The sequence below is a fragment of the Dermacentor albipictus genome, chromosome 4 (genome assembly GCF_038994185.2).
Source record: "Dermacentor albipictus isolate Rhodes 1998 colony chromosome 4, USDA_Dalb.pri_finalv2, whole genome shotgun sequence".
NCBI classification, from domain to species: Eukaryota; Metazoa; Arthropoda; class Arachnida; order Ixodida; family Ixodidae; genus Dermacentor; species Dermacentor albipictus.
In genome coordinates, this window is record NC_091824.1 from 7,303,990 (window position 1) to 7,321,752 (window position 17,763).

Here is a 17,763-nt window from a genome sequence, read left to right on the forward strand (position 1 = left end):
GCGACGCACTGACTGGGATGCCTTTCAAAACAAGCTAGAAGAATCCTGCAACTCTATCATTTCACCGAAAGAGATTGAAGAGCGAATTACAGCAGCAATGCACGCAACAACATGCATCATCCAAGCATCAAATTCAAGAACATCCGTCGACGTTGTATATGAAGAGCTGCGGGCTGTTCGTCGTCGCGCCGAGAGGAAATACAGGCGAACTAAATTGATATCCGACTTGAGGACGTCACGCCGTGTGCAAAAGAAAATTCAAAGATACTTAGACAAGCTCGACAGACAACGTTGGAGGTCCTTTTGCACCAGCCTGGACCCAAGAAAACCGTTGTCCACAATATGGCATGTTGTACGAGCACTACCATCTTCTCCACAACAGCTACGTCCCTTCCGAGCTTTGGCTATCATCCAGAAGCGCAGTGAGAAGGAAATCGCGGAAGATTTCTGCATACACCTCTCTGGATCTACAACATCGGTAGCTTCAGTGCTCAGGTGCGCTCCTCCAACAATGGACGATCGTCTCGACCTCCCATTCACGCTACAAGAGGTGCGTGCAGCGATTTCCTCTTCAAGACACTCAAGTGCGCCTGGTCCTGATGGTATTACCTATTCTACCTTGCGCCATCTAGGCCCTCGAGCGACTGAAGAGCTCCTGGCTTTATATAATCTCTCTTGGTCCTCGGGAACTGTGCCTGCACATTGGAAGACAAGCAAAATTGTGGCATTATTGAAACCAGGCAAGACACCCCATGCTATGCTTTCCTACAGACCTGTGGCGCTTGCCAGTTGCATAGGTAAAACCATGGAACGCATGGTTTTGACGCGCCTGGAGTGGTTTTTGGAGAACCGTAATATATATCCAGACGCAATGACAGGCTTCCGAAAGGGTAGGTCGTCAATCGACAGCGTCGTCGACCTAGTAACAACTGTTCAACATCAGAAACGTCGTCGTCGATTAACGGCTGCTGTCTTTCTAGATATCAAGGGTGCTTTTGATAACGTTCTACATGATGCAATTTTAAATGCCCTAGAAGAATGTGGCGTCGGGGGACGTATGCATCAGTGGATAGCCAGCTATCTTCAAGGGAGAACAATATTCATGACAACTCCAGACGGTGAAACAATGAACCACCCCGTCTATCGTGGAGTGCCTCAAGGAGGTGTATTGAGCCCAACTTTATTTAATATCGTTCTGATTGGACTGGTCAAAGAACACGCACGCACAGTCTCGGTCTCTGTGTACGCAGACGACATCTGTATGTGGACCACGAGCTTAACGCGCTTGCAAGTGCAAACGAAGCTGCAGCGCGCGGTGTCAATAACGTCGACATACCTAAACAGTCGCGGACTGCAGCTCTCACCGGAAAAAAGTGTAACCATGGCATTTACACGGAAGTCAATGGCCTGCTACCCCGTCATGATTAATGGGAAGATTATACCTGCAGTAACCCACTTCAAGTTTCTCGGAGTCACCATCGACCGTAACTTATCTTGGTCGAAGCACCTCTCTGGATTAAGAAGAAAGCTGGACAGCTTTACTCAGATCATTCGACATATGTCTGGAAATTCATGGGGGCCATCCAAGTCATCTCTTCTGCAGCTCTACCAGGCACTTTTTGTTGGCTACTTCCGCTACAGTGCACCTGTACTTTCTCGGCTAAGTACAACTGCTATACGCACGCTTGAAAGTGCTCAGGCTCGCGCACTGCGAATTTGCCTAGGTCTACCACGATGTGCGTCTACTTGGGGCACTATTGCAGAGGCACGTGCGTGCCCAGCTCGAGTTTATCTGCAACATGAGCCATTGCGAGTACATCTAAGGCTACTGACTAGACACAGGAATCATCCACTCGCGAACATCACAAGGGTACGGCCTGTGTCCGCTTACTCAGAAGCCGTGTTGTCGCAGCAAGACTTATTGCCGTCGGACTTCGAACCATATGACATACCCAAAGTTCCACCCTGGACGATGGCAAAGCCAACGGTGAGACTCTCAATCCCTGGAATAACGAAGAAGTCGAAAATGCCGCTTGCTGGTCTCAGGCATTTCGCGCTATCATACATTGCTTACATGTATGGACATTATGAACATGTTTTTACAGATGGTTCCGTGACACAGACCTCTTCCGCGGCTGCCTACACGGTGCCAGGAATGGGGATCGCACAACGGTTCAAGACAGGACACAGGACGTCGTCTACAGCGGCTGAGTTGACCGGAATTCGAGAAGCAGTTCGCTGCATACTGCAACAGAGTCTCGAGAAGTGGACAGTGTTCTGCGATTCAAAACGAGCACTGCAACTCATCACCAATTATATGAATGACAGAACCGCATATAGTCCTCTCCTTTATGACATCATGTCTCTGCTTGCTGAGGCGTCTCATTCCGGGCACACCATCGTGCTGCAGTGGATTCCTGGCCATTGTGGAATAGCTGGAAATGAACAGGCTGACGCGGAAGCAAAAAAGGCGCACACGGATGGCACCATTGTAAAAATTCATTTTTCCCGGTATGACATTAACACCTTGCTCCATAACACCATTAAAACTTCTACGGCACGACATTGGGACAACCCCGAACATCGACAGGAGCGCCTATATAGACTTGACGCTGGACTACAATTCCGGCTTCCACTTCGGTTGCGGAGAAGCCAGGAAACACTCATTCATCGATTACGGCTGGGTGTGGCATACACCCACCGATACCTTCACAAGATTGGACAAGCACGGGACCCTGAATGTAGCGTCTGTCACGCTCTCGAGACAATAGCTCACGTACTTTGCGTGTGCCCTCAATTTGCGACCGAACGAAGACAACTCAAATCTACTGTTGACAGCTTGGACTCCCGCCCCTTTTCAGAAGAAAAGCTTTTGGGCGCGTGGAGGAGTGTTGACTGTGCCCAACGTGCCATAAAAGCACTTTTGAACTTTTTAAGTGAGACTGGTTTAGACGATCGCCTCTAGAAGCTGTGAGACGTGTAGTCAGTGCGAGATGTGTTTGCGCAAAAACTTTTTGTGGCAAGATTACTTTTTGTAAGGACAAGATTACTCTTAGTGTAGTGCGTCTCCAGTGCGCACCCGCATATTGGACAACGTGTATATAGTATGTCATTGTACCATATCATAATCATCCGCCACCTACCTTTCCCTGTATTTCCCACTTCCCCATTCCCCAGTGAGGAGTAGCTGGCTAGAGACACGCTCTCCAGGCCGACCTCTTCTCCTTTCTCTTCATTAAAATCGACTCCTCCTCCTTCCCAATCGTTTGTAAATGAGCGACACCGTGGAAAGAATATCCGACGGTTGAGACCTCAGTTGAACTGTGCAAATATATCGTCTGAAACCGGGGCACTATAGAAAGCTTGTCTAGAATTTCTCGGCGGAATATTCCTTCTCTTACGTGAACGACGGCTTACCTCCGGACTATATTCAAGGGTTTGCCTCTGCACACTTCGCTCGACATACAATGAATTATTGTGTATATTCGTTCGCCATGGCAACGGCAAACGGAATGCTCACGCTAATGCTGACAGAACATACATAAGAAGCTGCAAGAATCTTCCTAGTTGAATGTGTGCGCAAGCCTTTTCCGGTGCTTGCGCGGACTTTCGTGATTGGCGGTCGGTCGCCAGTCGGAGAAGCGTTGCGCACCACGAGAGTGTGGGAACAATGGCTGCGAGCCTCGGAGCCGGGAGAGGGCACAAAGATGGCGATTGGGCGAGGGAGCAAACGTGGCAGCGCGGCATCGGTTGAAGGCTGGCGCAGATAGACGTGCGATGCGAACGTCAGCTCGGGGGAAAAAAATGAATGCAGACCACCGGAGGAAACTACAGACAGAGTGGAAGGAGATTAAACGTCGCACGCGCCAGAATCCAATCGAATATTTTCAAGGCGGATACAAAGGCAGCCTCAACACCTCCCACCTTCGCTTGCTGCAAGCCCTGCTGCTCCCTGCAACAGCGTTTTTGTTGTTGTTGTTTTTTGCTTGTCCTTTTCAGCGCTTCTCTTTCTCGCTTGCTCGAGGAATGACGGAGAAAATAAAATGTGCACCCAAGGGGGCAAACTCCGCCCATTCAATTCAGGAACCTTTTTAAGAAGGAAAACAAGGTGATATCTGAAGAAAGCTTTAAAAGCAGTAGCGTATAAATAACGACAGGCAGCGGACCAGGCCCCTCCTCCCGCTGCGAGATAAAGAACGGATTTGCAGAACGGCGCCCGGCGACAAAGTCTGACCGAAAAGAGAGACAGAAAAAAATGCCCTGAAAAAAAAAAAGGACTCTCCTAACAACAGGGAGATAGAAGAATAAAGGGGGAGGCTTTAAGAAGACGGATGGTGGTTCCATGCCACCGTCACTGCACGGCGGGGGAAAAAATGGGAAAAGGCGGCCATGGGAGGAGGAGGAAACGGGGGAGCCGAGGTGAGAAAGGCGGTTTGCTCCCAGGCCGGTCACGTGACGGTTTACCTCTCCACCACTCTTCGCTGCTCTAAGCTTTTTCCCGCCCTGTCACCGTACCTTGCCACTTTTTATTTACATTTCTGGCAATACGAAGAGAAGGAGCAGTACAAAAGAAAAGGCCAAGCACAGGGTTGCTGCAGCTTGGTTGCTTCTGGTGCTCCACCGAAAATCCCTTGCGCATTGCAGATCTGTATTATAACATCTATTTTGCGTCTTTGTCCGCGCGGCTGCGAGCTCATTGTTTTATTTGCTTTGGTACGGTCGTCGCTATTGAGAAGGAAAAAAGGAAAAGAAGGTAAAGCAAAAACAAGCAGGTGCGAGAAGCGAAGGGTTTGTCACGCACGCGGGTATCGCGTAAACCACAGCACCCGCGACGGACAGTGGACAAGGCAAGGAAGGGGGGAACACTGCCACATCACCTCCCAGGCCAGGCAATGCTTGCAGAGACGAAAACAGCGCGTGTGCTGAAGGGACGCCCGGGGGTGACGTCATAGGGCAAGCTAACCGACGGTACGGCCTGACCCGCGTACCGAGACACTGCTTATACTTTTATGAACGCGTTCCACTTAGGCAAAATGCCCACTCGAAATGCGACCGTACGGTTTCACATCTGATGCTACCCGCAGAATTCCATCACTATACGCGAGAGACGGGGGGAGCAAGAACATGTACGCGTAATAACAATTTCTTCATTTAACTAGAGCGTTGCAATACCTGACCAGCTTGTACCTCGTCTGATGTTGATTTTCTAGGGAATACCTATCGCCTCGATAAGCGAAGTATTTCTAGCGAGACTAATGTGCTGTAATCCCCCTTTTTTTGAAGAGATGTTGGAACTACCCGTTTCAAATGTTATAAGAACGTCAGCAAACAAGTCTGCTTTAGCATTCAAAACCGGTTCTGGTTGCCGGCAAAGCGGTTCAAAACTAAATTCACCATTCTACTGGGCAAGCGTGCACAGACAATAGAGTAATACCGCGCCTTGGTGAATTTATTTATTTACTCAAATACTTTGGCGGGGGCCGCTTGAGAGGTACAGGGCAAAGAGCTCGAGCACGTATCGACATACTATGATTGTACTGCACAACATGCTAGCAGTGGTTCTCAATACAAGCGATGAACCGTTTTAAACGAAACTTGGTAAAACCTGGTATTGATAAAACCGAGGGACTCCGCCTCGTCTACCGGCATTCGAACACAGCATCCGTTGGGACAGCCGTCTTCGGTTATTGGCCCAGTCGAATCCAGCAAGTAGGGCGCCCTCTGTTCAGTTCAGAAGTAGTTTGCTGAAACGAGAGGGAGGGGCGCTCCCTGACCGTCAGCGTGTATATGACGAAAGAGAGCGAAACAAAGAAAGCTCTGCTTTATTATTCTTTCGTTAGTTTCCCGAAGTCGTGCATGCAGAAGGTTCGATTTAAGAAGAATCGATTTCACGCTCATTACACGGGCATTGGAGAGATTGGAGCATTGGAGAGATCGTATCTCCCTGTCTGACGCCTTTCTTTATAGCAACAAAATCCCAATAAAGAAAGGCGTCAGACAGGGAGATACGATCTCTCCAATGCTATTCACAGCGTGTTTACAGGAGGTATTCAGAGACCTGGATTGGGAAGAATTGGGGATAAAAGTTGAAGGAGAATACCTTAGTAACTTGCAAATCGCTGATGATATTGCCTTGCTTAGTAACTCAGGGGACCAATTGCAATGCATGCTCACTGACCTGGAGAGGCAAAGCAGAAGAGTGGGTTTAAAAATTATACTGCAGAAAACTAAAGTAATGTTTAACAGTCTCGGAAGAGAACAGCAATTTACCATAGGCAGCGAGGCACTGGAAGTAGTAAGGCAATACATCTACTTAGGGCAGGTAGTGACGGCAGATCCGGATCATGAGACAGAAATAATCAGAAGAATGAGAATGGGCTGGGGTGCGTTTGAAAGGCATTCTCAGACCATGAACAGCAGGTTGCCATTATCCCTCAAGAGGAAAGTGTATAATAGCTGCGTCTTACCAGTACTCACCTACGGGGCTGAAACCTGGCGGCTTACGAAAAGGGTTCTACTCAAATCGAGGACGACGCAACGAGCTATGGAAAGAAGAATGATAGGTGTAACGTTAAGGGATAAGAAAAGAGCAGATTGGGTGAGGGAACAAACGCGAGTGAATGACATCTTAGTTGAAATCAAGAAAAAGAAATGGGCAGGGGCAGGACATGTAATGAGGAGGGAAGATAACCGATGGTCATTAAGGGTTACGAACTGGATCCCAAGGGAAGGGAAGCGCAGCAGGGGGCGGCAGAAAGTTAGGCGGGCGGATGAGATTAAGAAGTTTGCAGGCACGGCATGGCCACAATTAGTACATGGCCGGGGTTGTTGGAGAAGTATGGGAGAGGCCTTTGCCCAGCAGTGGGCGTAACCAGGCTGATGATGATGATGACACGGGCACTCGCCCTTCGTGGCATGGCTTGCCGCACGTGATATCGCTCCCGCGCGTTCTCCTCAATTCACGCTCACTGTGCACAAGGCTTTCGCGGAGGAGAAGGAAAGTCACACACGCTCCCCGGATCTCTGCGTGTCTTATGAAGCACAACTAGCAAAATCAGATGTGCAGTACGCATTGGCTATAGGATATTTCTCCCTGATAAATTTCGTGGAATCAGCTCAAGGTGAAACAGCCACTTTGCCGATGTCATCTTTGAAATAATTGTTGCCCCTTTCCTTCACTGATGCAAATCCTTCGCGCGCATTCACTATTTTAGCATTGCGTAGGTATTCCCCGGATACGGCAGCAGTGGCGGCTTCCTAGGCACACGCTGAACCATTTCTTCTGTGTTTTGCAGTTTCACTGGGCAGCTAGATATACTGCAGATCCGCATACACGTGCCCTTGTCATCGACTGCCCGAAAGGAAGCAAGCGCAATCTACGAGAGCACCTCGAGGCGACTGGCTCCGGGACCACGTGATTTCCGGGACCACCTGACCATGTGGACATATAAAGCCTGCCATCTTACCGGGGATCGCATACGGCAGCAGTGGCGGCTTCCTAGGCACACGCTGAACCATTTCTTCTGTGTTTTGCAGTTTCACTGGGCAGCTAGATATACTGCAGATCCGCATACACGTGCCCTTGTCATCGACTGCCCGAAAGGAAGCAAGCGCAATCAACGAAAGCACCTCGAGGCGACTGGCTCCGGGACCACGTGATTTCCGGGACCACCTGACCATCTGGACATATAAAGCCTGCCATCTTACCGGGGATCGCATACGGCAGCAGTGGCGGCTTCCTAGGCACACGCTGAACCATTTCTTCTGTGTTTTGCAGTTTCACTGGGCAGCTAGATATACTGCAGATCCGCATACACGTGCCCTTGTCATCGACTGCCCGAAAGGAAGCAAGCGCAATCTACGAAAGCACCTCGAGGCGACTGGCTCCGGGACCACGTGATTTCCGGGACCACCTGACCATCTGAACATATAAAGCCTGCCATCTTACCGGGGATCGCATACGGCAGCAGTGGCGGCTTCCTAGGCACACGCTGAACCATTTCTTCTGTGTTTTGCAGTTTCACTGGGCAGCTAGATATACTGCAGATCCGCATACACGTGCCCTTGTCATCGACTGCCCGAAAGGAAGCAAGCGCAATCTACGAAAGCACCTCGAGGTGACTGGCTCCGGGACCACGTGATTTCCGGGACCACCTGACCATCTGGACATATAAAGCCTGCCATCTTACCGGGGATCGCATACGGCAGCAGTGGCGGCTTCCTAGGCACACGTTGAACCATTTCTTCTGTGTTTTGCAGGCTAGTGGCGCACTCAGCGCATTTCAGAATACAAATTGCAGTTTTTAGCTGCCACTGCTGCCCGATCTTGAGTGTACGTGGTCTTTGTGTTACGACTATAGTATATAATATGAACAAGGAAGTTTCAAGAATGCTACATGATTTCAAAGATGAAATTAGAAATGAGTGGAAATAAATGAAAGAAGCGCTAGAGCGAAGCATCCGATCCGAAGAGAGAAACTTGCGCACTGAAATTGATGAAATGAAGAAAAGCATGTATTTCTTCAGCAAGAGCCTTGATGATACAAATGAAAAATTGATGGCAACTCTAAGTAAAAATAATGAGCTGAAGAAAGAAAACGAACTACTACAACATAAAGTTTCTACGCTGGAGAAGGACTTGGCAGATTGCCAGTCGGGCCTCTTGCAGTCCGAGCAGTACTCGCGTAATCGAAATCTTGAAATTAAAGGAATAGTCGAGAAACCAAACGAAAATCTAGTTGAAGTGCTAATGAAAATTGGTGAGGTGGTTGGTGAACCTATAGCACGCGAGGACATCGATGTTTGTCACAGAATTCGTACAAAGAAGGAAAATCAGACAAATATTATTGTTCAGTTTCAACGCCGTGACAAAAGCGACGAAGTGCTTCAGAAGTCACGCAAGAAAAGGCTAACAAATGCATCCCTCGGCTTGCCCGCTGAATCTCCTGTGTTTGTAAATGAACACCTTTGTCCCGAAGTGAAGAAAATGTTAGGGATGGCAATAGCACGCAAACGTGAACACAGCTGGAAATTTGTGTGGACGAAGAATGGCATTATTCTTGCACGTCGCACAGAGACTTCACCTGTCATTCGCATCAGGCGTGAAAGCGACCTGAGCAAAATCACAAGCGTTTAACAAACATAAGCTTTGACACATTCGTACCTCCAGTAGAGATGGCGTCCTCAGACTGTGTGATTCCCGAGGAAATCGTTAAGAGACACAAAATTAGCAGCAAAGCAAAGATGCTAACATTCATGCATCTAAACGCAAGGTCACTGCTGAACAAAAAAGATGAAGTCACTGTACTAATCGAATCATGTAAGGTAAAATTTGACGTACTGATGTTTACCAAAACTTGGTACAATGATGACTCGGAACATTATATACCTCAAGGATACGAGCATTTCTTCGTGAACAGCAGGGGAAGCAGAGGTGGCGGCGTTGCAATTTTAGTTTCTCTAACAGGGTATGACATTCTTAGAGAATATAGCACAGCTACAGAACATTATGAAGTCTTATGCATAAAGAAAGAAAAGACAGTATTTGCGGTTTTGTATCGACCCCAAATGCCAGCCACTCTGCCTTTTTTTTTGAGTTTTTAGATAACCTTCTGTCATACGTAAACGAAAGCGGCTATCTGCTTATACTAGGCGGGGATTTCAACATTGACATGCTGACTAATTCAGCAACTACTGCGCAATTCTTATCTATCCTAGAGTGCAATGACTTCTGCAGCATCATCAGATCCCCGACACGTGTAACCGTCACTGCATCATCATTACTAGACACTTTCATAATAAATTCGACTATCGATAGCACGACATCGGGAGTCATAAGTTATGATATCAGCGATCATATGCCTATATACCTTTTTCTAGAGCGTAAAGGCACCGTTAAAAGCACGTGCACTGAAAAGACAACGTACCGCAAGATATCGGCTCAAGCACTAGATAAATTCAGAGAAGCAGTGCGCGAAATGAACTGGAGCGATATTTTTGCTATTGAAGGTGCCAACGAGTCATATGATAAGTTTATGAGCAAACTCAAAACGCTGTAATTCAAATCATTCCCGCTTGAAAACTATCGGAGTCGAAAAAAGTCGCGCAAGCCATGGATTTCGAAAGAAATCATTAGGCAAATCAACGAAAAAAATAAGCTTTATCAGTCGTTCATCAAGTCGAAGGACTTGTCAAAGTGGAAAGAATATAAACAGTTTCGGAATAAACTGAACAAAGAAAAAGAAAAGGCGAAAAATGACTACTACAACCATATATTCAATAATGATTGCATGCGCAGAAGTGATAAAGTATGGAAAAAAATAAACGAAACACTAAATCGGAAGTCAGTCGATACACGAACAGATACGTTGAACATTGATGGCACTTATGTAGGTGGTACAGAACTTGCGAACCATTTCAACAATTTTTTTTTTAAAGTAGGGTGCGTAGATCACGACATTCAAGATACAATGCATGCAGAGTCATTAAGAGAATCTTTATTCCTATGGCCTACTAGCATCCCTGAGGTGATCACAACATTTTCATCCCTGAAAAATAGCCACAGTCGAGACGTAGATGATTTAGAAATTAGGCCAATTAAGTACGTCATAGACTTACTTGCACCTGCAATAATGCACATTTTTAATATTTCCCTGTCAACCGGAGTTTTCCCGCGTAATATGCAGGTAGCGAGAGTAATCGTTGTTCACAAAGGAGGTGACAAAAATAATATTGGCAATTATCGGCCTGTATCTGTACTTCCTGTGCTATCAAAGGGACTCGAAAAAATTGTCAACTTTCGTATTGATAATTTTTCGCGAAAACATAGCCTGCTAACCGACTGTCAGCACGGGTTTAAGAAAAAGCGGTCTACGGAAACTGCTTTAAGCATACAGAAGGAGCTTATTCTAGAGAACATCGAAAAAAAATTTCTGACTTTAGGGTTATACTTAGACTTCAGCAAAGCCTTTGATAGGGTCAACCACAAATTGCTGCTGATAAAGCTGGAAAAATATGGCTTCCGAGGAATCACACTTGAACTTATCCGGTCTTATCTAGAAAGCCGACATCAATTTGTTGAAATTAATGAGTACAGGTCGCAGACGAAACCTTTGACAGCGGGTGTGCCCCAAGGTAGCATCCTTGGCACAATACTTTTCCTGTATTACATTAATGATATTGTACAAGTGAGCAATATGTGTAAATTTGTCGTGTATGCAGATGATTGTTCTGTGTTCTTTACCGGTAAAGATTTAAAAGAAATAGCGCCTATAGCAAGCTCCGTTTGTTATGGACTTCGAGCCTGGTCTAAGGCAAACGGCCTCATCCTCAATGAAACCAAAACAAAATGCGTTATTTTTCATGCTCCGGGAAGTTCCACTACATTGCCAGATAGTATTGCGTTGGGTCCGTATAAAATTAACATTTCGTTATCCATAAAGACCCTCGGTGTAATATTCACAGAGCATATGTCCTGGAATGAACACGTTAGTCATGTTTGTTCAAAGGTACGAAAAGTTGGTGTGTTAAATCGGAATCGAAGTGCACTACCCTTTAAAGTTAAGCGTCTTATTTATCATGCTCTTTTCCATTCACACGTCAGTTACTGTTCACTTATATGGGGTAACACTACAGCGCAAAATATTCAAATGCTGGAAATACTTCAAAAGAAAGCGATTCGGGCGATAGCGAATGTTTCTTTTTTCGAGCATACGCAAGAGCTTTTCCAACAAAACAAAATAATCAGAGCCCATGACATATATAAATTCAAAACGTTACTAAGCTACAGAAATGCTATGCTGGGAAAACTCGACTCATTCCTAACCCTGGCAACTCTACAACAAAATAGAAGTACATATTCATATCGTCACCAGGCACTATGGCACATTCCTTTCTCACGTACTAATTATGGCTGCCAACGCCTTAAACATACACTACCTTCCCTACTTAACTATTTCAACCAACAAAATGTTGATGTGCTATCTCTAAACAAAACTAAAATACTGGATTTGTTCTTATAGATGTGTATTGTTAACAGCTCTAACAGTTCCACAAAACTTACCATGTACTTTCGTTGCGTTTATACGTTCACACTTGTAACTATTATTCCTACAATCCAGGTTTTCCGCAGCAGTGATTGCGCCCGGATCTCGTGGCAGGGTTTGGGTTGTAAACTGGATGCTGTAAAAAGTGTCTTCGCAAAAAAAAAAAAAAAATCGAGGATGTGACGACGCCCTGGGCTACGTTGCCGAGGTGTCTGTCACGAAAGCAGCAGTCTATATGCAGATTCTTTTATTTTTCTGTTTTTTAACCTGGACGCACATATGTATTTGCAAGTATGTAAACTAATTTCTAAACAAGAAAGAACACTTCCTCATGGTAACTTGTGTCTGTTGTACACTTCTGTGAAATTCGTTATATTTATTTATGTATGTGTAATTATATATGTATATATATATGTATACATTTCTTTTGCATGCTTATGATATATGCGACGGAGTCTGTGTTAAATAATAATATGCAAGATAACAGATTGTAATTGTATACTAGAAGTTATTTGACACAACTAAATTATAACCAGTTTCTATGTAATAACACGAAAATGTCTATGTATTTCTGTGTAAAAATACTCTTATATCCACACTTCATGATTGTATTGCTACACCAGCCGCTACTATGCCTATCTGGGAGACCGGAGCTTTGTCAAGCCGAAGAACTTTCGGCTTTTATTCCGGCTCTCCCTTTTTCACCTTGTATCGAGTGGTGAAAATAAAAAAATGATGGTGATGATGATATCACGTCGCATTGCCATCGTTGCAAAGTCGCCTATCGAAATGCGACACACTGTGCGTCATGTGGCCCTGAACCTCTTTGTATCAAAGATGGGAAATCCATTTGAAGTTCAGATAGGCCATTTCATAAATACTTTGCCGCAAAAAGTACTTCAATGCGTTCCGCAGAAGCGGAGTTATTATAGCAATCAAACACGTCGTTCGCGGTGCTTCCGCTCCGCCTTCATTACCTCGCACTGCTACGGCAGAGCGGGGCGTGCCCGCCACGCTCCGCCTTCCACATTTCCTCAGGGCGCGTAGTCTCATTTTGGATGTTCGCGTAGACGCCACTAGTTCCGATTTTGGTGCCCACGACGCGCGTAAGCCAAACGCGGTTGTCCTCAGCGAGCCTCAGTGTGCTTAGCCAGTGCACTTGTTGCGGCACCGCGCGGGGGCCACGGTATCTATGCTACGTAGCAGACCATAGCTACCGATAGCAGCCAGGTGTGGGAATCCGCTTTATTGCAAAATAAAGCGTCGAGAAGAAACTGAGGAGCAGGCTTCTGGTGACTTTGCGCTCCAATTCTGAGCTCCACGCACCGCGTGCGACAGCAAATCTCAGCTATCCGTGAACTGTGTTATTTCGCCAAGTTCGGGGGGGGGGAGGGGGGGGGGGGTTAAAGGCCCCTTTAACGATGCAGCACAAGGAGCTGATCATACCACCCTATTACGCGTAAATGTGTAGATTACCTATAGTCGTCGGTACACTGATTTGTTAGGTTAGTTTCCTCCTTCATACGGCTCTGCGTAAGCTATTTCTGGTAAAGAAATCCGATTCCGACAGCAATCACAGCACGACAAAGGGTCGATGTACACTCAGATTTCCTATCCTATATCTGGTTCATTAATTCACGCAGACAGCTTCCGTGCACAAGTGTAAAAAGAAGCGGACATTACCTGGGTTGTTGACCCACTCCTGCAGCGCCTTCTGCAACCTTCTAACGTGAAGAGGTTTGCTGGCCATGCCCACGAGGGCCATGATCTCGAGGAACTCTTCTTCACCCGCCTCGCACAACTGCTGCACATCGTCGCCTCCTGCGCATGTGCCACATCATTGGCTTCTTTTATGTTGCACATGCTGGCTCGACAAGCCGGGACACTTCTACAATCAATGCCACCAAGAAAAAAGGTTCACGAAGCCAATAATCGTACGGCTTCCTTTAACACATGATTACTGAATGCTGCTAAACACATTTCCCTTCTGCTGAACGCAGAAGGAAGAGGCACTAGTGCACAAGGTCCGAGCTGTCTTCCTAGCGACAAAATGTGCACAAAATTATTAAACAGACGGGAGCAAAAAAAAAAACTCAACTGTGATGTTCCCTTGAAAGAAAGTTAAAAGACACTTCGCGTTAAATATAAAGGAGTAACCGTGTGCCTTGCCATTTAGAAAAGAATGACCAACTGTAAGCTTAGTAAAAAGTTTCTTTTATTAATGAAACCGTTTGCATGTAGTTATGATGACTATCGAAACCTCAGCAGTCATGGAGGCATTAAGGAATCAGGGTGTAGACGAGCCGTATGTAAAAATACTGAAAGATATCTATAGCGGCTCCACAGCCACAAAAGTCGTCCATAAAGCAAGCAACAAAATCCCAATAAAGAAAGGCGTCAGGCAGGGAGATGCGATCTCTCCAATGTTATTCACAGCATGTTTACAGGAGGTATTCAGAGACCTGGATTGGGAAAAATTGGGGATAAAAGTTAATGGAGAGTACCTTAGTAACTTGCGATTCGCTGATGATATTGCCTTGCTTAGTAACTCAGGGGACCAATTGCAATGCATACTCACTGACCTGGAGAGGCAAAGCAGAAGAGTGGGTCTAAAAATGAATCTGCAGAAAACTAAAGTAATGTTTAACAGTCTCGGAAGAGAACAGCAATTTACAATAGGGAGCGAGGCACTGGAAGTCGTAAGGGAATACACCTACTTGGGGCAGGTAGTGACGGCGGATCCGGATCATGAGACGGAAATAATCAGGAGAATAAGAATGGGCTGGGGTGCCTTTGGCAGGCATTCTCAGATCATGAACAGCAGGTTGCCATTATCCCTCAAGAGAAAAGTATATAATAGCTGTTCTTACCAGTACTCACCTATGGGGCTGAAACCTGGAGGCTTACGAAAAGAGTTCTACTCAAATTGAGGACGACGCAACGAGCTATGGAAAGAAGAATGATAGGTGTAACGTTAAGGGATAAGAAAAGAGCAGATTGGGTCAGGGAACAAACGCGAGTTAATGACATCTTAGTTGAAATCAAGAAAAAGAAATGGGCATGGGCAGGACATGTAATGAGGAGGGAAGATAACCGATGGTCATTAAGGGTTACGGACTGGATCCCAAGGGAAGGGAAGCGTAGCAGGGGGCGGCAGAAAGTTAGATGGGCGGATGAGATTAGGAAGTTTGCAGGGACGGCGTGGCCACAATTAGTACATGACCGGGGTTGTTGGAGAAATATGGGAGAGGCCTTTGCCCTGCAGTGGGCGTAACCAGGCTGATGATGATGATGATGATGATGACTGTGATAACATGATGATTATCACTGCGCACGGCCTAGGTCAGGTTATAGTTCTTGCCTCATCTGTTCCGTCGAGCTTCTTGGGTTCCTGCGGGTTTATGCCATTCGCACGAAGCATGTAGAGAGTAGAAGGTGGCGCTAAATAAGAAGTTCTGTGATTCGTGCCTGTTTCGTCAGTAGCTTGTACATATAGGCTCTCATACAAAGCCGATTGACCGGGAGTTTGTAAACACAACAGGGATCCAAATCACGCAAAAGTCTTGCTGTAGTTTGACTGCACCCCACGGATTCACACAGATTCAGACGAGGCCACTAATTGCCCACTTAAAAAAAAAAAACATAGCCATCACTATTTGGCAGCCCGTTTGGTCGCCAGCACTCCGCAATGCTACCGCGCCTTTACATTCTCGACGTATTTTGTTGCAGAGCTGTCGACAGCATGTCCCAAAGCAACATAACTGCGTGGCCCCGTCGTAATTGGCTGGTTGGGGCCCCGCCGATGACGCCTTCGATTTACTTGCGCCTAACAACGTCGCCAGCACTGAAACAAGTGCGAAAGAACGCCGCCTGAGCCGCTGGAAAAATCTTTGCCACGCGTTCGCTCTCGCCGCGACAACGTCCGGTGTGTTCGCGTGTCCCCACGCTTGCCTGACCACCACTTCCTTGATTCAGGCCCTCAAACGCCAAGAGTTCCTAACCTTGGCCTGTACGTTGTGTCTGCCTTGCAAGCTGCGCGAACACATTGTTCGCACCTGGCTCTAGTGGCCACTGTTAGCTGCCTCAACCATAGCGCACTCCTGCCGACGAGCCCACATGTTGCGTAGATTATGTGCATGCATTTTACAGATGTGATGAACCATGCCTTTCTCTTCTACGAATTTTTTGTTGCAGAGCATCGAGATCCTTCTGTTGGTGTGATGGTACACTCCAACAAAAAAGCAAGTGACCTTTGCTCCATCGTGGGAGAAACAGCGATGTCCCTTACATGTTCGCCTTAAGTTGGAGCGCCTGCCTTCCGTCATTAATGGGAGCAACGGTTTTTCGCCCTCTCCAAAATTTTGCACGGCCGACTCCAGGCAAGGGAAGTGATGGATGACACTAGGCTTAGGAAACGTGCAATCCGTTTCAACTACAAAACAACGTGCGCGTCCTGAGCTGGAACGTCTACTGGTTGTTTGCAAGACAAAAATCTCACTGAGCCTTCTTTAGCGCATGCATGCAAAGAATGGATGCGCAAGTACGACACAATTTTGCCCCCTTGCCTCCTTTAACAAGAGAGAGAGAAAATGCAGAGAAAGGCAGGGAGGTTAACCAGAGGTAGTTCCAGTTGGCTACCCTGCGCAGGGGGAAGGGTTAAGAGGGATAAAAAGAGAAACAGAGTAGATGGGGGAGATAGGAAGAAAGGGAGACAAGCACGAGCTAAGCGCGTACACTACAGAGCGGTAGGGGGCGGCATTCTTAGAGTCTTTCGTGAAGCCCCGTAGACCGCAAGAACCTTACTAGTGCGAGTAAGGCCTTCAACGCGGATGTTCTTTCGGAGCATTGGCCTAAAGCTTTTAGTTCTGAAAGTGGACGATTGTCCAACTGGTCCAGTACTCTGCACATCACTTGTCTCTCAGCACTGTATCGCGGGCAGACACAGATGATATGTGCGAGCGTCTCGTCGATGTTACATGTGTCGCACGTGGGGCTGTTGGCCATTCCTATGAGGAAAGCATAGGCGTTTGTAAAAGCAACGCCTAGCCACAGACGGTAAAGCATGGTCCGTTCACGCCGTGGTAATCCAGGCGGGAGGTGCATCCGTATGTCCGGAGACAACGAACGCAACCGACACTCTGTGAAAACATTTGAGGCCCCAAGGGGCAAAGTGCACTCACGGGACATCAATCGTAGCTCAGCCGCAGCGTCTGTTCGCGAAAGCGGAATGAAGACTCGTTGACTACTTTCGTGTGCAGATCGGGCGGCTTCGTCGGCGTGGTCATTCCCGCTGATGTTACAATGTCCTGGAAGCCACTGAAAGATTATGTTGTGTCCCTTGTCATAGCTTTGATGATATATGTGCCGAATTTCTGAGGCCAGTAGTTCATTGGGTCCGTGGCGCATTGGGTTTCGTATGCACTGAAGGGCTGCCTTGGAGTCGCTAAAGGCTGTCCATTGTTGCGGTGGCTTCTGCTTAATGAAATCAAGTGCAGCACTGAGCGCCGCGAGTTCTGCACCCGTCGATGTGGTCACACATGAAGTTCTTAATTTGATTTCCTCAGATTGTGCCGGGAATATGAATGCAGCAGCAGAGCTGTTGAGTTTTACTGAGCCATCTGTGTATACATGTTGCCGGAATCAGTGCACGTTGTGAATGTGCTCCAAAGTTGCTTGTTTCAAAGCTTGCAATGGCGCTCCAGCTTTCTTTCTAATTCCT

At 46.8% G+C, this 17,763-nt stretch overlaps 1 protein-coding gene across 14 annotated transcripts in view; it reads right to left on the bottom strand.

Annotated features, from left to right (window-relative positions):
* nab (NGFI-A-binding protein homolog) overlaps positions 1-17,763 on the bottom strand; it is a 1,159,032-nt gene that overhangs the window by 339,912 nt on the left and 801,357 nt on the right. For all 14 annotated transcript variants that reach the window (XM_070536817.1, XM_070536819.1, XM_070536822.1 and 11 more), the window contains one exon: positions 13,728-13,865. In XM_070536817.1, coding sequence (XP_070392918.1) covers positions 13,728-13,865 — 138 coding nt within the window. The remainder of the gene's footprint in view (positions 1-13,727; positions 13,866-17,763) is intronic.